The sequence below is a fragment of the Polyodon spathula genome, chromosome 20 (assembly GCF_017654505.1).
Source record: "Polyodon spathula isolate WHYD16114869_AA chromosome 20, ASM1765450v1, whole genome shotgun sequence".
NCBI classification, from domain to species: Eukaryota; Metazoa; Chordata; class Actinopteri; order Acipenseriformes; family Polyodontidae; genus Polyodon; species Polyodon spathula.
Window position 1 is genome coordinate 6,109,158 of NC_054553.1, and position 25,533 is coordinate 6,134,690.

Below are 25,533 nucleotides of genomic sequence, written 5' to 3' on the forward strand. Positions count from 1 at the left end.
ATAATCTCTCAAGCCAATCTCTCAAGTAACTATATTTCTCAAGAAATATATTTCAATTTTGCAAAGCATACAGAACTCCTAGATCATCATTACAGCAGTAGTTTTATTTTCTACAGACAGAAACAATGGAACCAGACAGAATTGTAAAGAGTTAATCGCTGAATTGTGATTTGTTGTGTGTTAAGAGCCAGATTTATTAAGGTATTTAATTTTAAATTTGTATTAGTTTTTGTGTTATGAAAATAAAATTGACAGTGTTACACAGCTATAGTAACAAGTATCTTAGAAGGGTAAGGACTCGATGTGTTTGTAATTCTATAACAAAACAATAAACAATATCAATCTGTCTATAAACTCCAAAGTTAAAGAACGAATACATTGTAAGTTGAATGACTAATTTCTACTACTTATTTACTATCATAATAAAATAAAAATCGGAGAAACTAATAGAGAAATGTAAGTAAGAAAGAGGATTATTTCAGTAATGCTCTGAAAATATTAATTGTCGTTAAAACGCGCAATACAAATCATAAAGGTTCTTGTTTTTACGTAAATAATGACATCATAAAAAGCAGGCATTGCTATCACAAGTTTTATTATTTGGTTTAGTAATTCAGAAGCGTTGAAGAAAATGGTAGAGGAATATTCTGGGAAAAAGTGAAATATTACTACAAGACTAAATACCTGCCGACCGATTACTTAATGTACACAGACCACGTGCAAGGTATAGTGGGTTTAATTTATAGAACGACATAACGCATATCATGCAAATACATAGGTATGAGTTTCAGTTTAACCAAATAAGAGTTACCTGGTTAAAGTAACAGTTACTCATAAAAAATAAAAAAAAGTTTTCTGAAAAGTTGTGATAGATTATATAGCGGGGGCTATATTTTGGAATTATGCTATTATTATTATTATTATTATTATTATTATTATTATTATTGCATACTGTACTTCTCAGGTTGACTAAAATCAGACAGCCACTCACAAACCATGTGTTCATGTATATGTGTTACCAAGGCGACGGAGAAGCTACTGCGCGGTTGGTTGGCTGTCAATGACGTCGCAGGTGGGTAAATCCAAACAAGGGATTCTGTAAAGCAGGAATTGACATTGAAGGAAGGGACTGAGCTTAATGTAAATTGACCAGTGCAACAGGGAAGACTGCGAGATAAGAGTTACAATTGCACGGGAATGCTGCATCGAAATTAGTTTTGGGGGAAAAAAAAAAACAAAACAAAACAACAACAACGTTGTGGAAAGCCTTCTACTAGTGCTGTGTCAGCTGTCTCGTCAGATAGTAATACAATATAACGAATACGGTTTTGAAACTTTAACTGACTACACTTTGCATTAGTTGATGCTTATCCAACACTACAGGTATTGCATTCCCCATGCCAGAAGTACCGTAGCGACAAGTGCGCTGCTAGACAAATATCAGTGACGGGTTCTTGAGGACTGTTGTCTGTTTATTAAATGGAATCTGCGGAATGTAAAAACAGTGAGGACTGTACTTGTAAAGTGAGTACCACTTCTTTCTTTCTTTCTTTCTTTTTAACCCCAATAACAACAGAAACACAAAAGTATGCATCTGCATCACATTGGATTAAATAGTTATGCAGTGTGCTGTGTTACAGCGTTTTAATTATACAACAGCAGCTACTTCCTGGTAAATCAATTCCACGCTGTACTTCCTTGTTAAGTGATCCCTGTAAAGCCACTATGTGGTTATGTGGCATTGTCTCTATTTTTTTTTTTTATTATTATTATTTATTTTTTTATTCATACACAAAACCATGGTATATAATGACCGTTATTTGTATTTCTGCCAGTAGAACTTGTACAGCTTAATAATTGCCTTGTGCCTTTTTAAAAGTTGTGAGCCAGTGAAAATGGAAAATTACAAAAGGGGAAATTGTGGCTTTGGGTCCTTGAGTGAGAAACAGAATGTTCATCATAAAAAGTGCAGCAGTGGTATATTTATTGATGAGCCGAGATGACGTAGGCAAAAAGTTAATTGAAACCAAGTTGCTTCAAAAGCAGCTTTGCCAGGGCAGTAAAGATGCAATGGAGTGTTGTTTGTGTGCATATAAAAGTTTCCCCTTGATTATGCGTGACCAAGCAAAGGGGGAAGGGAGACTGGGGGATCTGGTCAGGCCAGTTTCAAAAAGTGTGTTTTCTGTCTGGGTCAATACTGGTGCACAAAAATAATTTCTCAAGGGTCTTCCTAAAAAAAAAAAAAAAAAAAAACTGATCCATGCAAGTATATAGTTTTTTTTGGATATTGTTTCAGTCTTTAGTGAGTTGTTTATACCTGAACAATTGTTCATACCTATCCAGTACACTTCCAGTACTGTATAGCTGAACACGCAACACACTCAGGGCAATGCTGTATCTAATGCTGACCTCGAATCATCATTGTGCATTCCACAAAAAGATCAGAAACACTTGTGAAAGACGTGCTCATATCTGGTGTTGAGTCAGTACCAGGCTCTAGCACTAAAAGCTGATCACTTTAAATAGATAAGCTGTTTATACTTGTACTTCCTCTTGTCCTAAGAGAGCAGTCAGTCCAGTTACTGTGGGTTGGCTGCGTTAGTAAATAAAGATCAAACAAAGGTGGGGTTCAAGTGAATTTGTTTGCAGGCTTCATTTATACACCTCTTAGTGCTGGTATATGCTTATTTCCAAACTGAACCCAGAACCTCTGGGTTTAACTTTAGCCCTGTTCAAACAAGGTTGAAATATTTTGGTGTGTATTTTTGACGAGTGCCAAGGTCCTGTTATAAATCACTTTACTTTTAAAGGAGTGTATTCAGGTTGTTCATTGAAACAGAAAACCTCCTAATTAGGGCAGTTTCCTGAGGCTTATTGTGATAACATTCAGTTTACTCCTTATTTCTAATCTGTTGTGAACAGTGTCTGACTGAATGGGTGGAGGTGGGCAATCCTGACAATGCATGTTGGATGAAAATCGTTAATGTTAATCCCTACCTTATCGGCACACTTCTCCAGCAAGGACCTAGTTTGTTGGGAATGCAAATCAGAAAGACTTGAAGGACAAGATCAATACAGGTCTTTCAAATTGGCTACCAACAAGTTATACACTTGCTCCCTTCTGTATGTGTTTATTGGAGAATTATGTTGCATTATTTGCTTTCTGTTTGACCTTGTACGTGGTTATTCCAATACAGCTTACCTAATTCCAGGACTACAAAACCACCCAGCCGTGTCCCAGCCTGGCCACCCTTGGTGACTGAGCCTCTGCTTTTCTCTTCCCCCCGCAGAGCCGTTCCTTCTACCCCGATGCCTTGGAAACAGCCGGCCGCGTTGAGGGCCTGCCCTTCCTAACCTCCATCCACTCAGTCATCCTGGAGGAGGAGGAGGAGGTGGAGATGAAGAGGGGGAAGTATCGCCAGAGTCTGCAGCTGCTGAAGCCCTTCAGAACCACGCACAAGTAAGCCTTGGAAACAATCAAACAACCATAAGCTCCTTGTGTAGTTTGCATTGATATAGGGTAACACCAAATTGATACAGGCCGAACTAAGGAATGCAGTTTTAAGTCTTGTCCTTTAAAACTCACATAACTAGACTGTTGTTGTTGGTGAAGCAGGAATTGAAAATACCTGCAAAAAGGTACTGTTACAGCAACACCCCAAAGACTCATAGATTCTGTACACAATGTTCTTTTCTTTTTCATAAAGTGGTCCTTGGAAAATATATTTGTAATAAATAAGGATGAGGGAACACATTACAGTGAAACTAAATCCCATACATAATGAAATAACATTTATATTTGTCTGTTTTTATAGCACACAACGTCAAATGGCCATATATCTTTTTGAAGCCCTTGATAGAGTCACGGTCGACAACAAAGCGATGTTTTCTTAACTGCTTAACTGTACTGTCAATGCCCTGTTAAAAGGAATATACATAATTTTCCAGGTTCAGTCTCATTATTTAAAGGAATGAGGATGCCAGTAATTCGCTTTGAGTTCTTATCAATTATTTAGCTCTCTTCATCAATGGAGGGGAGAAAGACTCCTAGGGCTACATTCGCAATTGCTTTGTTAAAACAAATTAAATAAACTGAAAGAAAAAAAAAATACCCATTGTTTTTTTCCTTTGGTTTTAGAATTATAATTTGTATTTTTTTTCTTTCAATAAAATCATGCCAAATATAAGTTTGTAGTAAATCACCCAGTGAGTGTTCTTGAAGTGTATCCTGTTTAGCTTGTATTGATTAGCCTAGGTGAATACAAAATGAAATGCACTGTATACAGCAGCCACCATGTCATCTTATGGTGTGGTTTACTGATTATATTCAAGGATACTGGTGTAGCTCATGCCACTACTGCAAAATAGTCTGTTTACATTCAACTCCAAAGGGCAATCTTATAAATATTTCAACTGAAATGCATTTTCAATCAAGGCTGGTCTTCGCTAAGTGTCGTGTGTTTGGCATGCAGTGTGTGAGATACCTTAGCAAGCTCACCTTGAAGAGCTGCCTCTTTAGACGAACTGGCTGAGCATTTCTCAAATGTGTGACTCAGAAGATTGTGGATGTATATTCATTGTAAGAATAGAAATGCATGTTTGTCACTAAAGTTTAGCATAATATAATTTTAGAATATGTCACAAAACCTCAATAATGGTGTCTACTTTGTCTTATTGAGTGTATTTAAAAAAAAAAAAGAAAACTTTTAACAATAAATAATCTCTTTAGCTTATAACAGTTTCGTTAGTATAGCATTCAACATCCCTCTTTCATGGTCTCACATGTCAGGTTACTCAATACAGTTCCAAACTATTGAATATAATAATCTTGTGCAAGTGTTAGTGGGATTATAATGCGCCCCAATCATGCCTATTACAGTGTGGAGACAGCTTTCTCAACCCTCTTCCCTGCAGCATTGGACAGCTGGTCCAGAGATTTCACATCCTGTTCTGAACGTATTGTCTCCTCCTCAGGGATCAACACCCAATAGACAACGCAGGACTCTTCTCCTTCATGACTCTCAACTGGCTGTCTCCTCTAGGCTGGAAAGCCTACAAGAAATCCTCCCTGGAGATGAGTGATATCTGGGGGCTCTCATGCCATGAGGCTTCGGAGACAAACTGCAGGCGGTAAGACGCAGGCTTCTCAGTGTGCCGGGTGTTGTAAAGAACGACTGTGCTGAGAACTGTAGGGGGGTATGTTGACTATCTGTGAATCATGTGATGATTAAGATCATCCCAACCAGAACACAACAGGGAGCTTCAAAGAGAAGTCAAAGTGATTAACAGTAGCACTCCTTTTTTTATTACAAATTTTGTTTTAAAAATATATATATATAGTGATGGGGAAAAATGGCAGATTTAGGACCCTGTGGTCCAGGAACACACTTCATCACAACAACAGTAGTTGTGGTTTGATTGTGTTGGTAGTTGTTTAATCGATTATTTATTGTTTAAGTATCTTTTCAGTTGGGCTAATTGGAGTAATTAGAAGGGGACAGGGAGAACCTATTAAGAATGTGTTTGTGTTTTGAGTTTGTTTTGTTTTGTTTAATAAACGCACGCCATGGCGTTTTCATTACATCGTGGTGGTGTTTTGAAGAGAAGACAAGGTACTAACCCCACTGATATATATATATATATATATATATATATATATATATATATATATATATATATATTATATCACAGTTGCAGAAAGCATTTTAACATGTTTATTTCAGATAATATCTATGTGACAACTGTGCTGGTTTACCTCTGGCCACCGGGCACTGCACAGTTCATCATTTGCATTCAGTTTTAGCGAAGGGTAAAACCGAAAATTGATAAGCTGCTTTACTGTTGTAACTGAAGTCCAAAGTGTTCTGGAGTTAAGTTTCTTTCCGACTCCCTTTTTAGTTCTGTCAGGATGCTGTTATTTATAGAGTAGTTATGTAGTGTCCTGTTCCTGCAGACAGCTTATGTCATTAATATTGTACCAGTTACTATTGATTTTTATACTGTATAGGCACAACAGACAGGGCTGTAGTCTTGACCAATAAATGCTGCTCTTCAGCTCTGTGACACAAGTGTGAGGACACAGTCTCTTTGGAAAGGGCGTGCATGTTGGAAGTTTCTAAGTTTGCAGCACTGAACTCCGTCATCACGGATCTCTATATTGGTCATGCTGATGTTGGTTTGAGTGCTGCAGTGTGAATTATTAAGCAAGACCTGGGGAAAAAAAGCAATCAAGAAGTAACTGCAGACAGTAATATAACACTATGCCACTAACATGATAAATACAGTGTTATATTAGACATTCTGTAAAGCATAGCAGTATTCCTGAGCTTTAGATCAATACACAATGCAATATTGTGTTTTTCCTTGAACCATTTATTCTATGCTAATGCATGAAGGGACATGTGAATGAATTATTTATGGTTTATTATACCTAATATGTGATATAAAGTACAATAATTAAAAACATGAAAAACTAATTATACTTCCTGCAGCTAGCTGGTCAATTATATTTGACTTTCCCAAGGTGTTTTGTTGACTTTACTTGGAGCTTCTGTTGGTTTGCCTAAGCCTGATAATGCATGTGCATATCATCAATTACTGATTATTTAAGTGTTCTTTAGTTTGATTAAAAGAAAATGCACATATCTTGAGGGAGCTCGGACATTTTTCATACACAAACACAGTGGCCTGCCTTTAACATGTGCATGCTTGCACTGGCTTACAGAGAACCAATTTGTAAGGAATTGTATTTGTTGGTATATTTAAACATTCCCATGTATGGTATAGTGGCCGTGTAATCCCTGCCTGATAGGGCCTGAAATGGAGATTGCAGAGTGCAGTCTAGATAGTTACAACTCTGACTACTACATTACAGAGGAAATTCTTCTTGTTATGTTGATGAGATTTTCTAGCTGTCTGATTTGCAACGTATTGTTTACAGCAGGCAGTGTAGCCTAATTCTCGGCTCAAGGTTGGAAATAAGGTTCCTATTGCATAGCACTTTTATCAATCTCAGGTTTTACTATGAGCTTTATTTAGCCACAGTGTATAGGTAACAAGCTCACGTGTGTCATATTAAACCTGTAGTAAAACCAGAAATGAATCAAACTGCTATACAATGGGGGTCTTATTTTCACTCATGCCAGTTCCAAGTGTGCAATTGCTTCATGGAACTCTTATAGTTCTATTTAGAACAATTTAATTTTATATTAAATCCATGACGTGTAATTCGGTATATTAAATGAGTGGTTGTTTTAGAGAGCCCAAACCTAATTAAGGCTCCAAAGAAACCTTCTGCTTATAAAATGTTTTTTGTATAATGAGTACAGTGTATTTCTACCCCAAGTTGTTCCTGTACTTAATTGCATTGCAGTTTATCATGGTAAACAACAAGACCAGCCTTTTGCAATACCATTAGGAAACAGAAGATCTGCAGCAGTATTGCGGTTGGTGCTTTGAATGATTTTGACTGGAGTAAACCTGTTTGTTTGTTGGATGTCTTTGCAGCTAGGCCTGGGGCAAGAGGCACAGCTACAACCAGCTTCACACACATGGTTATTCATAGTACCAGCAGGGTCCAATGGGAGGGAGGGAGTGAATATATATAATGCATGGCATGGTGTTGCAATAGGGAAATGAGAGAGATTGTAAACAGGGCAAGGGCTGTAAAGATATAAAGTTCAGGGGGAGGGGAGTCATGAGGAGCTGACGTTGTACAGTGTGGGTCCGAAATTCCACCCTGTGCTTGAGTGCTTATAAAGACGAGGTCTTCTTAGGTCAGTTGCATAGTAAGAGCTTCCTAATTGCAATCCTGTCCATCTAAGAATAAAGTGTGTAAGAGCTGGGTTGACTGCAGTTTATCTATGCTTCATCTGCTTAGTAATAAATACAAATCTAGCTGAAATGTGAGAGCACTTTAATGGCAATTGTACACTTTTAAAAGTTTTCTGAGTTAAGGATCTATGGATCAAATTGCATTCTAATGCTCAGCTCTGTCATAGTGACTGCTGCCAAGAGATTAGATTCCCCTGCCTGTAAACCCATACTCCAGGTAATGATTTATGACTGTCTAAATTATCTTCAATGACAATGCACTGCAGCAACAGTAGCAATTGTACGGTTCTGCACAAAGGTACAATGGTATCACAAGAACACCTACAGGACTGGGAGACATCTGTAGCCTCGTGTCACTGTGGGAATATTTTCATTTTTTGGCATAGGCTGCTAGTGGTATCACAAAGGTATGAATTACACACATTAACCTTCAACAGAACACCTTGTGGAAGATTATAATTACAACAAATAAAGCTTGAAGGTCAAGTAATACATAGACACGTTAATCCCATTATGTTTACCTTGCTGGTGATTTTGTGGTAACACACTGACCGGTGTGTCCCAATGGTATTTTTCTGTGGCATGTTGTTGCACGTACTATTAATATTTTTGTTATTTAAATGAACATTAACAGGCATATTGTCAATCAATTCAATAATTATAGTGCAACTACAACAAACAATGAATGATAGTAATCTACAGACTGTAAATAAAGACCTCTGATATTAACACTGAGTCAAATTTAAGAGAGATTCATTTACACCATTTTTTTTGTTTGTTTTCAGTACATGTTCAAATGTCCTGTAAAGACACCTTGCTCTGTGCTTTCTCTGATCAGACAGGACAGGTGAGATACAGGCTGGTTTTTACATCGCTTCTATTCAGTCTGCTTGCACTTGAGGCCAGGTGCTGCTGACAAACTGATCCTCTTCCCTGGAAACACGACTCATTTGCCAGAGGAATATAAATAGCACCCTGTAAGCTGCACGTCACTGCGGCACCTGCTGGCTACGGTGAACTGCCAGCAGAAACTTGAAAGGTTGACATGAACAGATCTTGCTAGGGGGGTGGCTAAGAACACTAAGCAAATTAGCAGTGGGATGTGAGACCGTGGGTTGCATTCATACAGCGTTTACATGTTGTATTATAGGGTTATGTAATACAACATATTGTAGTATAGAGGCCCAGTCTGAAAGATCTGTGAATGCATTATGAATTCTGACCCATATACAGTTGGTTGTTGGCCTGTAAGTCTATTTTATATGGATTTGTGGTGTATACAAAAGAAACTGCTAGGGTTGTTTCTAATCATAACAAACTTCCATTGAAATGATGGACAATAGTGAAGAAGGGAATCCCTTTGGGGATTAAGGGCAGCGTCTGATTGAATTTACTTTGCATTTGAGGGGAATTCTGAATAGGTAGGATTTTTCAAGCAGGTTGATGTCAACCATAACGATCTAGAGCAGAAGATACGGGAAACACTCAATACAGGATATACTCAATACTTGAATGGGATTTGCCCAGGTTAGGAGGGGCTGTTTGTAAATAATTCTGTTCACTTTTCTGTCGCAAAAAACAACCCCATAACTGTATAATTATAATTCTGTCTCTTAAGGGTGTCTGCTAAGAAATAAATAATAATAACTGTGTAATTGTAATTATTCTGTCTCAGATGAAGCACAGAGGTCCAAGTACTGTCTCGTCTCCCTGTCAGGCACACCCAGGCTTGTCAGACTTCTTGGTTCAGCTATATAGAAGCTGTTGTATTTGTGTGTGTATATGCTTATGGAAGTGTACTTTGGAGCTGCCTGGTCCTGTACCTGCCCTGTGAATAAACAGGAAGACTTCAGTCATAACAACTCCATTTAACACAGAATATTAATCGCATTAAGTATCACTTGAGCCCATAGACCCCTGCATAAAATCAACAAGGAATTTAAAAAGAAAGCTCTGTAAAATCATCTGTTTGTCACGCAGGTTTGAGAAGTTATGGCACACAGAACTGAAGATGAAAGGGAAAGACAGGGCCTCGCTCTCCCATGTCATATGGAGTTTCTGCCAGACCCGCATTCTGGTAGCCATCATCTCCCTGATGGTAACCATGGTTACTGGATTCATCGGCCCTGTAAGTCACTCATTCAATCATCACTTCTCTATTAGGATGCCACTTCTTCATGTGAAAATAAGGGACATTTAGTACGATCTTTGCATATGAGATGGAGAAACTGCAGCTACAGACACTTATACACAGTGACAGTACCTTCAAACACGGGCACAAAGTAAATTAACTCTTCCAAGAAAAGCTTATTTGCTTTCCAGTATAATACTCAAAGTATTTATTATGTAATTAATGTAAACCTACAGGGATTTAAGAGAGCGCCGATGTGTCACAGCTGTAAGGCTACAATAGCACGTTCCTTTCATGCAGCAGCCTATTGTTATTAAAGATAATTGAAAGTCTTCATACAGTCTTTTTTTTTTTTTTAATTGAAAACCAAAAAATGCTAAATGACATTTTTTGTTTTTTGTTTTTACCTTGAAATATCTTCACATCTGCAGTTGTTTAGGGGTCAATACTGGTAGAAAAATAAATTGTTTTATTTGTACCCCCCTCTGATGTTAGATCCGGTGGGTATTTGTGCCCACGTATAATACACATAAAATCAAGCAAATTACAAAGCTTTTCTCTTTCTCTCTCTCTCTCTCTCTCTCTCTCTCTCTCTCCCTTCCTCTCTTCATCCCTCTTTTATTCTTATCCTTTATTGTCTCCCCATGACCTCCTTTTCTTTTCTTTCCCCTCTCCCTGGCAGGCTGTAATAATCCGCAGCCTGCTTGAGTACGCTCAAAGCTCACAGACTCGGCTGCTCTACGGTCTCACCCTGGTGGGCGGGATCTTCGTTGCAGAACTGACGCGCTCTTGGTCCTTCGCCCTCATGTGGGCGCTCAACTACCGGACAGGGGCGCGGCTGCGCGGGGCGGTTCTCACCTTCGCCTTCGACAAGATCCTCAAACTGCGCAGTACCAAGGAAGTCAGCATCGGAGAGGTCGGCCCCTATCCAACTGACATTTCACCGTGTCCTAAATGGCTATTACAAAGATAATTTTTGTACTACCCTAAAATGCAGTCTTGGTTTCAGTATACAATAATACATAGTTCTGGTAACTGCTCTTGAACTGCTGTCGCAAAATTTAAAAGCTGTAATCTAATCTCATGCCATAGTTTGATGCTCTTTCACTCCATTTAAACAAGTTTTTGTTTTGTTTTTTTCCCCTTTCATTCGAATTAAATCCGTTAGCATGATTAGCAGGAAATAGAACCGTTTTTAATCTATAGGGTGGTATTGAAACCTGGTCAAATGCAGAATGAAAGTACCGTATAAAAACAAGCAAAGAATGGAAAGATATTCAACATGAAAAGGGCAGGGTCAGGGTGGGGTGCAAGCATTCCTCATTGTTCTGTTTAAGTCCTTCAAGCAGCACAACCTGTTTTAGCTTAGTCAGCGAAAACAGCCTCGACTGGCCTTAAGGTTTCTCCCCTGGTCTGTCTTGCTTGTTTAAGTAAATGAGGTACTGATCCAAGCTGTTTAACTGCAGGATGTCAGGTGATAAGAGAGAATCGCTTTGCAGGTGTTTAGTCCTGTTTGTTTCGTGCAGCTGGTGAACATGTGCTCAGCTGACGGTCAGAGGCTCTTCGAGGTTGCCACGGTGGGCTGCCTGTTGGCCGGAGGGCCTCTCGTGGCCGTGCTCGGGCTGATCTACACCGCAGTCTTCCTGGGACCCACCGCTCTGCTCGGCTCGACCATTTTCATCCTCTTCTACCCCTCCCTGGTAGGACTCTTTCAAACTGTTATGGGGACAGATTAGGCAATTTGACTCCACACTGCTCTCTGAAGGGTGCAAGGGGTATTGCATGTTCTTGGTTGCTGATGCATACAGTAAAAATTATTCCTGTGGATAAGCACATATCATTTTCCTAACTTTATTTATTTATTGTTACGGGGGAAAATGGAGTTACATACCATAGCAGATGATATACAACAGTAAGACGGAAAATTTGTCTGCTTGACTGAGTTTCTTGTGGTTCTAAAGTTATGGATTAATTTGTTGAGCATGCAATTGTTGCAAACGATCTCTTAAGCCAATGTTGTTCTCTGTGATTTTTGCCCTTTACTTCCCTCCCTCAGACGTTTGTGTCGCAGCTGACTGCCCATTTCCGGAGGAAGTGTGTGAGAGTGACTGACAGGCGTGTGAGGATCATGAATGAAATTCTCAATTGTATCAAATTCATCAAGATGTATTCGTGGGAGACTCCCTTCACTCAGCGCGTACAAAGTGTGTATCTTGCTACCCTGTTCTATTTCAATTACACTTGAATTATGTATGCCCTTATATATGTATCTACAAATATGACTTGAGCAGTAACACATGATGAGGCTAATCCAAGTGCCTTCAGACACCCAGGAAGTATGGTAATTTTATAACTATTGCTCACCCTCTCCTGGGTTATTGCTTACTTATAAAATGTTATGGGAAAACTAAGCGCCCTGATAGTTCTTAACCACTTGTAGTGTGGGCGAAATTCACTTTTAAAAGCTCTTGACCCAGAAGCGCTTTGATCTTTGTGCAGTTAATTTAAGTTTTAAGAGGTAAAAAAAAAAAAAAAAATTCTGACCCATGCGGCAGTGCACAAATTCTTCGCTAGGTGGCCCATGGCATTTTATAATCATTAATGATATGCTTTTATAGCCTCCAGGTGTAGGGGCAGTGTAACTGTGCTGCAAATCTAGAAACTAAATAAAATAAAAGTGAGTGTTAGCCTGCATCCCTAATCTGTCTCTGTATAACAATACAGGTTCAGTGAGTGTCCTCTAAAATGGATGTAATCTTCATCTCCACACAAGCCAGGCGAGAGGCAGCTTGGCCTGCTGTATGTGTACACCAGCCCCTTCATGCTCATTCCTCTTATCAACCCGGGCTGAGAAATTGGAGGCAGTTTGACTCAATGATAAGCACTTCACTAATTTTCTACACACTCCCGGACAGCTTTGTAAAGAAGATGAAGAAACATCCCTGTTAACAAATAAACGAATGCTAGACCGTCAAGTCTCAGTGTTCACCCTGGTTTTGTGTTTGTTTTTGTTTCGAATTGTTTTGACATGTTGTCTGGGCTCTGTGTATCTGTAAGTAGGTGGAGGCAGAACATTAGCCGATTTTTGATTGATTGGTTTTCACTCAAATATATTATATTATCAAATATAGCACAGGGAATCCTTACTCTTGTATTACACATGATTAAACAGTTGATTCCTATGTGGAGAGGCAGGAACATATTCAATAATCACAGTAGCACAGCTGTCTGTTACTTACAGTACAAATTTACTAGCAGATTGCTCGTATATTAAGAGGGCAGTGGGAGAAATGAAAGGACTCACAAATGCTATTAGACATACATGAGCTGTAAAAGAAAGTGACCTCTTGAGCTGAATTATATATCCACTGTCTTGGTTCTCTCAACACAACTGTATAGTTACAGTCTCATACACCAGACTTGTATTGTACATGTGTACTGCTGTGCCAGTTCTGTGGACATGCTTCCAGTAATAAGTAATACGAGTGCATCATCCTGCTCTTCTCCTGTCTCTCACAGAAATCCGTGCAGAGGAGCGTGGGATACTGGAACAGGCTGGCTATGTTCAGAGCATCACAGTGGGCGTGGCTCCCATCATTGTGGTTATTGCCAGTGTCTGCACCTTCACCCTCCATATGGCTTTGGGCTTTGACCTGAATGCTGCACAGGTACAGTTAAAGGAGCACTCCTCAGGTGTGAAAGTGGACCAATTAAAGCCTAAGAACCCAATATTTATAATAGGGAACCTCAGAAAGCTATACAGTCTATAAAATATTACACAAAAAATATTTTATGCCTCACCTCTCAGCATAATCAGCTAATGGTTAAATCACATCATTGTGCACCAAAGTCATTGTTTTATTAGGGTTGTTTTCCAGATAGCTTCCCTAAGTAAGCCTCAGTCAAGCCTTGAACCAATCCAGCACCTTGCTTTATTTTACCTGTAAAGACGTGTCTAAATGAAAGGGCACGTTTTAACTTCCTTGCATAGTTTACAGAAGTTTGAATTGGGGTTTTGATATGACATTCCTGTTTTCTTTTCTCAGGCCTTTACCGTTGTCACTGTCTTCAATTCTATGACTTTTGCCCTCAAGGTCACACCCCTGGCTGTGCGGGCCTTGTCTGAAGGCTCGGTGGCCATCAGCAGGTTTCAGGTGAGGTAGGAGGAATAAAACATATTTGGATATTTGCAGGCATATTTGGTCAATAGCTGATACTGCAACAGCTTTTGGCCACCTGGTTTAGACTTTGAACTGCAGAAATGAAATCTGAGTTTAAATTAAAACTAGGTTGGATGGGAATCGCAGGCATGCTCTAAAATATTGTGTTTGGAATGTTTGTGAACAGAAACTGTTCCTGATGGAGGAGCGTGAGGCTATCCGGATGAAGCCGGAGGATCCCGAGAACGCTGTGGAATTCTGCGGAGCGACATTGGCCTGGGAAGGGGGAGGGGGAAGGGAGAGCCACAGGACCTCCCCAAAGATCAAGAGGAAAGGGGGGATCGAGCAGGTCCTGATTAAAGAAAAGCTGAGCCTGTACATCGAAAAAGAAGGGGGGAACAAGGGAGGACAGAACACCCTGCCCCTGGTGTCCAACATCGAACAGGACAGTCCACAGAACACAGTGACCGCAGGGCAGTACCACCTCCCCCCTCTGCAGAAAACACTACGCAACATCAACCTGCATGTGAAAAAGGTGACAACCTATTGTGTAATAAAATATAAGTCTTAGTTTAAAAAAATAACTATATGGGGTGTTTAGTTGCAAACCTGGTGATTGGCTTATCAATTTGGTCAAATCAGTCTTTGTACAGTATCTAATCAATAAGTGCAGGTGATATTAATAGGTTCCAAGTGAACCGTGAATGCTTTTCTATTTTCAGGGCAAGCTGGTGGGAATCTGTGGTAGTATAGGAGCTGGGAAAAGCTCCCTGATCTCTGCCATCCTGGGGCAGGTAAGGCTCAAGTCCACCTTGGGTTTGGTCAGTGTGCTCTGTTCATTTTGTCTATTTTCTACCTGGTTGAAATATTCATATAATAATTAGTGAAATCAGTCTAACCTACTAGTTAATTCTAACAAGTCCTCAGCAAGATTGTTGATTTTGCTGGTTTTAAAATTTGGTTAAAAAAAAAAAAGCACTGGGCTCCATTTGCATTTCCAGCAATTGTCATACCATAGTTTCCCCGCCCTCTACGCACACCCCTGGCTAACAATGTATCTCTAGATGGCCCTGTTGGAAGGTACCATTGCTGTGAGTGGAGAGTTCGCCTACGTGTCTCAGCAGGCTTGGATCCTGAACGGCTCACTGAAAGAGAACATCTTGTTTGGGAAGGAGTGTGACGAGGACAAGTAAGAATTTTTTTTTTTGTCTGTCTTCTATATGGTTTAAAAGTTAGCAGAAAATTCATACTCTTGTTGACTGCCATGCAACATTCTTCAACCTGTTTCCATCCCAGTAAAGATAACCACAACTACAAAAAAGCAACAATTATATTAACGTTCGCCTGCTTTATATAGTTTTATGAGAGAATTTTTAGTTTAGGGTCTGAAGTTATGTGTGAAAAAATAATTTACTGTTTGCACAGGCCTGCTTCTTTCCCTTAATTTAACTATTATTTCCGTCTTTGTTTACACCCTAACCCTGCTCTCCTCAGCAGTAGGTACCGCACTGTGGGTGACTGCCTGACTTGCTTCTCTCTCTCTAGGTATAAATGTGTGCTGGAGGCCTGCTGTTTAAACCATGATGTTTCTAACCTGCCATATGGAGACATGACTGAGGTAACTTTCCAACAAGCTACCAGGCTGCAATTCTTCCTATTTCAGGCACCTATATTTGCATTTCATCAGTTAGCATTTACATTCCTTGTAGGAAATGACAGACAATTTGTTTTGAAAACCTTGTTAAGCCAATACATTAAGCAATTCTTCACCTAATATTAATTTTGACTTTTAGACTGTGCTCTGACTGTGCTAGCCACAACTTCCTGTTTCTGTGATCTGTTGCTTCTAGTGTGTTAACAGCAATGTTTTTCATGTTTGGATGTCGTAAAGCATCAGTGGTTTTCTGTTTGTCACAGATGGTTAGCCTGTTCCTGATTGCCCACTGTCTGCATTTTGTTTCAGATTGGCGAACGTGGGGTGAATCTCAGCGGTGGTCAGTGTCAGAGGGTCAGTCTGGCACGAGCACTGTACAGCGGCCGAGGTGTACTACTCCTTGACGACCCCCTGAGTGCTGTGGATGCCCACGTGGGAGCTCACCTCTTCCACAGCGCCATCCGCGGGGCAATGAAGGGGAAGACAGTGTTGTTTATCACCCACCAGCTCCAGGTAGGGCAACTTGGGGAGAATCGTTCTAGCTGAAAATTAACTATTGCACACTGTTCGTTTACCAGCATTGAGCATATATTGGCTTGAAAATATGTGTTGGGAAGGCAGATATTCTTGCGTGTTCAGATAGAGCTGAGATGTTTCTTGGTGACTAAACTGTTCTTCTCACACAGTACCTGGAGGATTGTGATGAGATCCTGTTTATGAAAGACGGGTGCATTGCAGAGCAGGGAACACACAAGGAGCTGATTAACAGGCAAAGCGACTACGCCACCCTCTTCAATAGCATGCAGCAAGAAGTAAGACTTTCTTTTTTTTGTTACAGCAAAGTTATAAAATAACTAAAATAACATGTAGGTCAGTTGTATTAGAAGCATAAAAGCTACAGCTTACAATATTTCTTATCATTTTGTCAGTGGTTGTTTATTTGTATTAAAATGTACACGTTTTGTGGTAATCGTAGAACTTTTTGTTGACTGTACAATCTGTAGCTGTAATGAATGCACTACCAAAAGAATTTAAAAAAAAAATCGTGCAGGCATATTTGTAAAAAGTAAATTCTAGCTAAAAACAATTAGAAATGTCTATAGAAGGGTATGATAAGTTTGAAGATCAAGGCATTTCTAGTGTTCAGACAGTGTGACAGATAGAAGGACGAATAAGGCAGCTTATAATGTGCCTTGACCAACCTGAGTGACTGCGTTTCTAGAATCTGATCCAGAAGAACATGAAAAATAGGCCGTTGAAAGGAGAGGAGACGGCCGTGAAGCTTCTGTCTGTCAGCAAGTCTGTCAGCAAGTCTGTCAGCGTTGTGCACCAGAGCAAAGAGGAAGGTAAGAACCAGCTGTCTGCTTTCAGCTGTATCTCAGGAGGAGGTGGAGCGGTGGAATTGGATTTATGTCTGAGCCCTTCAATACACACCTCTGTCTAATTGACTAGATTCCAGCCTGTTTTTGTCTCATAACCAAGTTCATAATCATTTAGTGGGCCACCACTGTTCAATCGTTATGTTTGAAGAAAAATTCTGCCTTAGAGTAATTTAACTAACAGTAGAACTATTACTATCAGTACACAGATTTTGATAAAATAAACGTGAATGTCTCTCTCTCTCTCTCTCTCTCTCTCTCTCTCAATCCTGCAGGTCAGCTGATGCAAGTGGAGGAGAAAGGGAGCGGCTCTGTATCATGGTCGGTGTATAAGGCATACATCCGAGCAGCAGGGGGAGCCCTAGCTTTCATTATCAATATTGTCCTCTTTCTGCTGACCACAGGGAGCATCACCTTCAGTAACTGGTGGCTCAGTTACTGGATAAAGCAGGGCAGTGGGGTGAGGCTCCTTTATATATTAACTTTCCTGCTACTGGGCTTGGTTAGTTTCACATGGCTACTAGATTAAGCAGGATTAATGCTTATTGTTGATAACAGTTGTAGGGGTGTTGACTAGCTTAGCTAAAATGAACAGTACTATGAATATATCTCTGGAAATTAGCAGTCACATAGAAGTGATTGTTTCAGCGATGACAAGCCTTGCAATGTAACTTCTATTTGTGGCCCTGCAATATTTCAATTGAAAATGGATACCTTGGCTTTCATTGAAGTGTCTGAAGTAAACTGCAGGCTGTGCTAAGGTATCGTCCGTGTTGCTCTATTTCCTTAGAACACCACAGTTGTCTTAGGCAATGGGACAGTGGTTAGTGACAGCATGAGAGACAATCCTCACACTCGCTACTATGCCGGGGTCTATGCTCTGTCCATGGTCACCATTGTCCTGCTGAAGGCTGTCCGAGGGATCGTGTTTGTAAAGGTATCCTTTCCTTCTATTTACAGAGGCAGCACCTGGGCTTACTATAAAAGAATATTGATTGATTTTAATTCTACTAAAGGGTTGGATCTCGTTTACTCTCGGCAGTATCATGAGTGATAATTATACTGTTCAGTGTAAATCGATGTAAACCCTTAATCCATGTGTAATAGTCTTAAATGTATACTTATTCTAAATAAGTTGTCAAACCAGTTTAGACATAACTAACTTAGTATCATGTAGCAGGTGGCTGTGTTTGTCTTTAAACTTGTCTAATAGTTATACTTGCCATTTCTTGGTACTTTGCTCCAGGATACACTTGTAGAAGGGGATTTCTGCTGTTACAACACATCATTTTTTATGCAGATCCTACAATTAGATGCCAGTGAGGATTGTACTGCATTTGGGTGGTGTGCTCCATTCAAACAGCTGCCACTAATGTCAAAGGCGATTTACTTCTTTCACAATAGGCTGACCCTGCAACCATTTGGCACTTAACATCCCTCAGGCTTTGTAAAGGGGAAACTACTGAGCTAGATTCAACAGCATTGCAAAAAAGTAGCCCATCGATTCATGATTTTAACACATTGCCTGCAGGCTATATCCACGTATATACACACTTTATTAATTTGACTGAAGGGCACCGAAGTGAGCTCCCTATGGGTGAATGAGTGGATAAGGAGCTACAGAGCCAGGCAGGCTGAGGGGTGAGCTTGCAAGTTTTTGTATGCTGGGGCTGGTATAACCAAGTGATGGAGCTCTTTGTTTCTGTGCCCCGCAGTGCACCCTGAGAGCTGCCTCCAAGCTCCATGACCTGCTGTTTGACAAGGTCCTTCACAGCCCAGTGAGGTTCTTTGACACCACTCCACTTGGACGCATTCTCAACAGGTTCTCCAAGGACATGGATGAAGGTGAGCCTCCATCACAGAATTGGGCAATCCTTATGTGCTGGAGCCGTACCTCACTGGTCTGGAATCTTGACAGAACTCCAAAGCTAGGCAGAGTGCATTTATAGTACTAGCAGCACTTTTGTCTCAGTAATACTAACTAATTGAAAATCAATTAAGCACTTAAAAATTGTCTTCTGCACACTCTGTCAAAGTAGTTGTCTACCTCATGCTAATACACAGTGTCTCTTATTGTATAAAAGATGTCCTGTTGTGCTCAGAGGGCCGTGAAGTGGAGCAGAGTGGTTCTTGCTTCTCAAACTGTGCGAAATGAGGCATTTTGTACAATAAGAGACACCCTACACATGTTCTGTTGACTTATTATAAATCACACAAATGAAGATTGTACTCAGGAATATCTTAAAATGAAAAATATTTGTAATTTTGTAAAACGTAGCTTTTATTGCCACCTCCTCTCTGTTGTTCAGTCGGAAATCAATGGCGTGTGTTTAAGTTTGTAGCAATTTTGATAATATTTTATTAATAAAAACTAGTGTCAAGTTCATCAAAATTTAAAGAAAGAATGGTTAATAGGATGATCCATTTTACAAAAGGTACCAGGTATGTGTGTTTTTTGTTTTGATTTTTGAACATTGGAATTAGGTGTGGTGTTCTGTGCACGAGATGACATCTGTACACCAGATGAGATGTACTAGAATTTTGCAAAATGCTTCACTGTGATTTGGTTGCCTTCTGAGATGTCATTTCTAAATGTCTTGTGACTGGGTGTTATGGTTGTGTCTTGTGCTCCCTCCCTCAGTGGATGTCCGGTTGGCCATGCAGGCTGAAATGCTGCTTCAGAATGTCACCCTGGTCCTGTTCTGCCTGGGGGTTGTCAGCGCAGTCTTTCCGTGGTTCCTCGTGTCCATGGCACCTCTTGGTCTCTTCCTTTTCCTGGTTAACAGGACCTCCAGGTAACCTGCTCTTACCTATCTTAAAGTACTATACTGTAAAAACCCACTGGAGATGTGAAAGCACACACACGGTAGTCTTAACATATGCACAGCTAGGGGGCTCCCAAGTGGCTCATCCGGTAAAGGCGCTTCACGCGGGGTGCAGGACGTTGCTGGTTTGAGTTAATTGGGCATTACAAATTTTGAGAAAAACTGGGTAAAAATTAATTGGTGACTACTAAATTAAAAAAACAAAAAACAAATCCACAGCTGAATTAAATGATAAGACACCTGATTAGCATCAGTAGATTTAGTACATTTTGCTTATTGTTGACTTAATTAACTTTTTAAGTTGTTGGCGATGGAGACACCTGAAATGTGTTGTCTATATCCCTTGGCAGAGATTATGTGTGACACTGGCACCCTGTTGAAAGGTGTATGCGTTGCTGAGAAGTGGTGTTTTATTTTTACCTGGTTGACCTGTGAAGATCTCCCAGCTAACTGTTCCGGTGTCCCCTGACAGGGTGCTGATCCGGGAGCTCAAACGACTCGATAACATCAGCCTGTCTCCCTTCATCTCTCACGTCACCTCCAGCGTCCAGGGCCTCTCTACTATCCACGCCTATGGTAAGGGCACTGACGTCCTGCATCGGTAAGAGGCCCATATACATTACAAGCGTAACACTCCTGTATTCTTTGTAAGCTTCATTGCCTCTGTTGAAGCATGTTCTTCAACTTCATAATAACGCTATGACACTGCTAACAAAGAAATGCCCATCTTGCTCATCAAAATGTTCCTGTAGCTTACTGGCAAAGTCTTTTATTTGAGTATAGGTACTGTAGGTGGGTTGGCTGCTTCATAAGTTTCATTTTGTTCAACTACTAACTCTATTGATAAGTGAATACATATAAAAAATCAATGAAACAAATTCTGAAAATAAATCTAATACAAATTTACTGTGTTAAATTCACAGCTGAATTTGTTAACAGACAACCTGGTTAACATTACTGTATTTAGTCCATTGCAGAACGGTCTCCTAATTAATGATTACTTGTGCACGCTGTGGGCGTTGTGGTGACTCCTAATGAAATGGTTATGTCCCTTTTGCAGAGGATGTGTTTGGCACTAATATGCCCTGTTGTAAAAATACACAAGTCAAACAAATACTAATAAGAAATGTAGTTTAAAAAAAAAGGGGGGGGGGGGGGGGTTGTGTTTTTTAAGTTATGGCTGAACGGATAAGCCTATGGAAATGTCTGCATTAGTGCAAGGCTCTATAGACATCTGCGTCATCAGGGAGTAAAACACTAGGGACGGACTGACGGACAGACTTGTCTCATTGGCAGGTACCGAGAGCTGCTGGACTCCAACCAGGCCCCTCACTTCCTGTTCAGCTGTGGGATGCGCTGGCTGGCCGTGCGGCTGGACCTCATTAGCATTGCCCTCATCACCATGGTAACACTGCTCATCGTCCTCATGCATGGACAGATCCCGCCCGCGTACGCAGGGCTGGCTATCTCCTACGCTGTGCAGGTAAACCACCTGTCTCCCTGCCAGTCTGACGAATTTGTCTCATTTAATTTCTCTCTTTATTTCTGTTCCTTCCCATTTGCATTTTAATTTGAAAAATAGTACATTTGTTGGGAAGTTTCTTTACTCCCCATTTGCATTTTAGGGGGCTGATGGGTTCAACAGCCCTCATGAGAAGGGCTTGAGACGAAATCCTGGGCTAAAAAAATCTGTCTAACACTGAATAATGTTGCCCTGCTTATTAAATTAAAAATAGGTGGAAGAAATATACTCACTATGCAATCTAGTTTAGTTATTGACACCAGTAATGCTGCAGAAACTGTGGCAAGCATTAGAAGTTAAGGGGTAGAATATCCCATAGGTGCAGCAGAGATAAACCGAGTCCCTGGAATATTTGCTGACGTTTCAATGAATACATTTTTTTTTGGTTCTGAAGTTTCCATTATTCAGATGTGGTCAGTCACTGAAACGACAGCTTTGATTGGATTAAAAGCAAAAGATTCCGAAATGTATTTGTTTGGGAAGAAATGATTTAAGGCCTCACCTGTCTGTGTCCTTCCCAGTTGACAGGTCTGTTTCAATTCACCATCCGCCTCCTTGTAGAGTCAGAGGCCAGGTTTACATCAGTGGAGCGGATCAGCCATTATATAAAGGTACAAGCTCTTGCCAACGCAGAATTCAGGGCCACTGGGAAGGGCTATAGACACCATTGAAGACATGGAGCTGGGCTTGTATAACCAGGACTGCAGCCGACAGAAGATAAAACAAAGGAAGAATGGGTTTGGTTTTCATAACAGGCAATAACACACACACACACACACACACACACAAATCTACAATTTCCCCCATACCAAATATACTGTGAGTCCAGTTTTTACATTTCATAATGTGTTACTTTCATTCTTTGACATTTATACAACAAAATTTTAATTTGTTTTGCAAAAAAATTAAAAATAAATGGCAAAGTAAGATTGGATTCAGAGTACTTTATTTATCAGGGTTTATTTTCAGTTAGTTTGTATTGAGAGGCCTCTAGTGGCCAGCATGGAGAATGGAGTCTTACAAAGTAACAGTTTTAAATCCTGTTATGAAGTATACAGCTACTTCTGATTAATTGCCTAGCCCTTTGGAATGATATTCAATGCGTATTACTGAATCGTGTAATAATAGAAAACAAAGTGTGTACAATTTAAAGGGTATTATGTCTAATTTGGTTATGCATTAAAACAGATATTATTCTTGCAACAAAATTGGTGTGTATTTTTATTAAAACACATTGTATTATGTTAAAGGACTGTATTGTTTTTGCAAACCAGTCTGAATTCAAGCCCTTCTCCAAGGACTCCAAGTCTAAATCCTAATATAGGGGTTGGGTTACATCTAAAAAAAAAAAAAAAAAAAACCCTTTGCCAAGGGTTTTTTTTTTTTTTTTTTTTTTTTTTTGCAGAATCTGGAGTGTGAAGGTATTCGGCACATTCCCGACTCCGCTCCTGCCCTCAGCTGGCCACAGGAAGGAGGAATCCAGTTTAAAGATGTGGAAATGCGTTACCGTGACAATCTGCCTCTGGTTCTTAAGAAACTGTCCTTTAGCATCAAACCCCAGGAGAAGATAGGCATTGTGGGCCGCACAGGATCAGGTATCTCTACTGAAAGACACTTCTGTTGAAACGTTTGTCTGGTGGACTAAGACATTTCTTTGGGCTTTTCACAGCACAATATGCTACCTACTGTGATATACTGAATGTACATCAATTCATATATCCAGAATCGGCCAAGACTAGGGAGCTAACAGAATAATTCAATAACTTTTACCCATTGCTATAGACGTCTCAAATGTGCAGTTCTGAAAGAAACACTTGCTACAGAACACATGTATTTAATTATAAAACAGGATATCTGGCACTACACTAAGTTAAAGAAATATCTGTTTGTAGGCATTGCTTTTAGGCAGGGCTGAACTTCTTTCCTTCCATTAAACCAGCTGCTTCCCCTATTGAGTGTCCCTGACGACACAGCTGAGAGGAATTCACCATGGGATTGAAACAGTAACAGACAAAGAGAACCCCTTAAGTAAGGCTCACAGTAAAACTTGGAATGGGCCAAACTCTTTGGAAATGGGAGTCTTAATTCCATCCCTGTGATGCTGACATCATTTAGAGCACTTCTGTCTGCAGTTTGTTTGCAATGCCGATGCCTGTGCCTGCAGGTAAATCCTCGCTCGGAATGACCCTGTTCAGACTAGTTGAGCTGGCTGGTGGTTCCATCACCATAGATGGCATCAACATCGCACAGATTGGCCTGGAGGACCTCAGGAGGAAGCTGTCCATTATACCACAGGAGCCAGTCCTCTTCATTGGCACCGTCAGGTACAGGAATGAACGCGGTATATGTTAATAATTCATGTCTTACCATAACCCTTCCAGTTGATACGATACAGAGTATTCCATTGCAGGGTCAATCTAGACCCCTCGAGCCAGTATTCGGATGCTCAGATCTGGGAGGCTTTGGAGAAGACTCACATGAAGGCCAGTGTGAGTACATGGGGACACCCTCCTGTTTCTAATTTTGTGGGAACAGCCTAGCTTCATTCTATCGACCCGTGCCACGTTGCTCAGCCTGCTGGGAGAACTGTACTTCTTCTAAATCTTTTGGTCAGATCGTTTGGTCAATCTTACCAGTGTGTCTGTCTGTCTGTTGTCTATTTTTCTTACATTGTACTGTGTGTGTGTGACATCTAAGATTGCTCAGCTGCCAGAGAGGCTGGATTCAGAGGTGCTGGAGAATGGGGAGAACTTCTCTGTGGGGGAGCGGCAGCTGCTGTGTGTTGCTAGGGCTCTGCTCCGGAGCAGTAAGGTAAGAGCATCTCGCGAGCGCTGAAATCACAGTGTGCTCCCGTAGTTTGTGATAAGGACTGAGGCATTGGGGAGTATGAGGAGCAGGGTTGAAAACCTTTGATTTGGTAGTTAAAGCTAAGAGGAATGGTTTATAATCTAGCAGTTCAAGCTTTAGGGATGAGAGGCAACGTGACCTGATGGTTGTTTGTATCTGAGAGAATAGTACGTCAAGATCTAGTAGTTTGTGTTGAGGACCGGGCGGCAGCGAGACTGGTTGGTTGTTTAAGCAAAGGGCAAAGAAAATTGCAGACGTTGGCATAGCTTAGGCAAGTCAATCCACGCAACTGCTTTCTCCTCACAGATTTTGCTGCTGGATGAAGCAACAGCTGCCATTGACATGGAAACGGACGGGCTGATCCAGGAGACAATTAGTGAGTCTTTCTGTCACTGCACCACTCTGGTTATCGCACACAGACTCAACACCGTCCTCAGCTGTGACCGCATCATGGTGCTGGACCAAGGACAGGTATGAATGCAGTTTGTTCATTCACAAAAAATCTCCAATGGAAATCTGTAAATTGCAATTAAGAAGAAATGCTCAGTAAGCCTGCCATTCTATTTGGTGCAGGTCGTGGAGTTTGATGCCCCTTCTGCCCTTCTGTCCGATGAAAACTCCAGATTCTGCGCCATGGTCAATGCAGCAGAAGGTGGAACGAATAAGACAGTTGATGGCTTTGCTGAACAATAGCCAAGTCCAAGTTGCAACTCCCAAAGAGCGGCTTTTAATGTTGTCAGTAAGCTATAATAACCCAACAGCAGTACACTCTAGGCTTCCAATGTCTGTTTCAGGATCCTTTTTTTCAGGATCAAAAGAGCAAGAGGATGTATAAAGCAGCAGCTATTAGACCATTTCTGAAAAAATATCCTACCTCTGAAATTACTGTGGAGCACAGTTGTGGTGCAATGTGGTTGGAGGTAAAAGGCAGCGATTGTTAGTTACCGGCTTTTAATACAGATTTCTTCCTTTTGGGATATGGAAGTTGAACATGCTTTATGACAGTTTTAAATGAAAGGCCAGCTCCATAGATAGGATTCTGAGCCACATATGTAGGGTCTGACATCCATCATGCAGAATTCTGCCCTAGAGTTCCGCCTGTGAATTTGATTGTTCATTTGACTTTTACAATTATTTATATGAATTAATTTTGCACAGATTTAATTATTCTGTTTGTATAGT

The 25,533-nt window shown here is 40.5% G+C and overlaps 1 protein-coding gene across 3 annotated transcripts; it reads left to right on the plus strand.

Moving 5' to 3' along the window:
- Window positions 1–1,129: 1,129 nt before the first annotated feature.
- Window positions 1,130–25,463, plus strand: wu:fb13g09 (multidrug resistance-associated protein 5). 3 transcript variants are annotated; one of them, XM_041220725.1, is made up of 29 exons: window positions 1,130–1,524; window positions 3,291–3,460; window positions 4,975–5,130; window positions 9,814–9,961; window positions 10,647–10,880; window positions 11,491–11,664; window positions 12,021–12,168; window positions 13,484–13,632; window positions 14,011–14,118; window positions 14,312–14,659; window positions 14,847–14,918; window positions 15,189–15,313; window positions 15,670–15,742; window positions 16,088–16,291; window positions 16,465–16,590; window positions 17,001–17,124; window positions 17,433–17,617; window positions 17,948–18,094; window positions 18,873–19,002; window positions 19,799–19,952; window positions 20,455–20,583; window positions 21,279–21,465; window positions 22,026–22,115; window positions 22,910–23,099; window positions 23,669–23,828; window positions 23,915–23,993; window positions 24,202–24,315; window positions 24,658–24,822; window positions 24,925–25,463. In XM_041220725.1, the coding sequence occupies exons 1-29, from the start codon at window positions 1,480–1,482 to the stop codon at window positions 25,042–25,044; spliced, it is 4,254 nt and encodes a 1,417-aa protein (XP_041076659.1). In that variant the 5' UTR covers window positions 1,130–1,479; the 3' UTR covers window positions 25,045–25,463. The 3 variants fall into 3 exon arrangements, with proteins under 3 accessions (XP_041076659.1, XP_041076660.1, XP_041076661.1); XM_041220726.1 differs by lacking the exons at window positions 1,130–1,524; window positions 3,291–3,460; window positions 4,975–5,130; ... (3 more) ...; window positions 12,021–12,168; window positions 13,484–13,632 and having other exon boundaries at window positions 14,041–14,123; window positions 24,925–25,459; XM_041220727.1 differs by lacking the exons at window positions 1,130–1,524; window positions 3,291–3,460; window positions 4,975–5,130; ... (15 more) ...; window positions 18,873–19,002; window positions 19,799–19,952 and having other exon boundaries at window positions 20,475–20,558; window positions 24,925–25,452.
- The last annotated feature ends 70 nt before the right edge of the window (window positions 25,464–25,533 follow it).

Excerpts from the sequence above, each read along its gene's own strand:
- wu:fb13g09 (XM_041220725.1), top strand. The coding sequence starts at position 1,480 with ATGGAATCTGCGGAATGTAAAAACAGTGAGGACTGTACTTGTAAA. Across the intron at positions 14,119-14,311 it reads TGGCCATCAGCAGGTTTCAG|AAACTGTTCCTGATGGAGGA; the intron begins GTGAGGTAGGAG and ends GTTTGTGAACAG. Across the intron at positions 24,316-24,657 it reads CTCTGCTCCGGAGCAGTAAG|ATTTTGCTGCTGGATGAAGC; the intron begins GTAAGAGCATCT and ends TTCTCCTCACAG.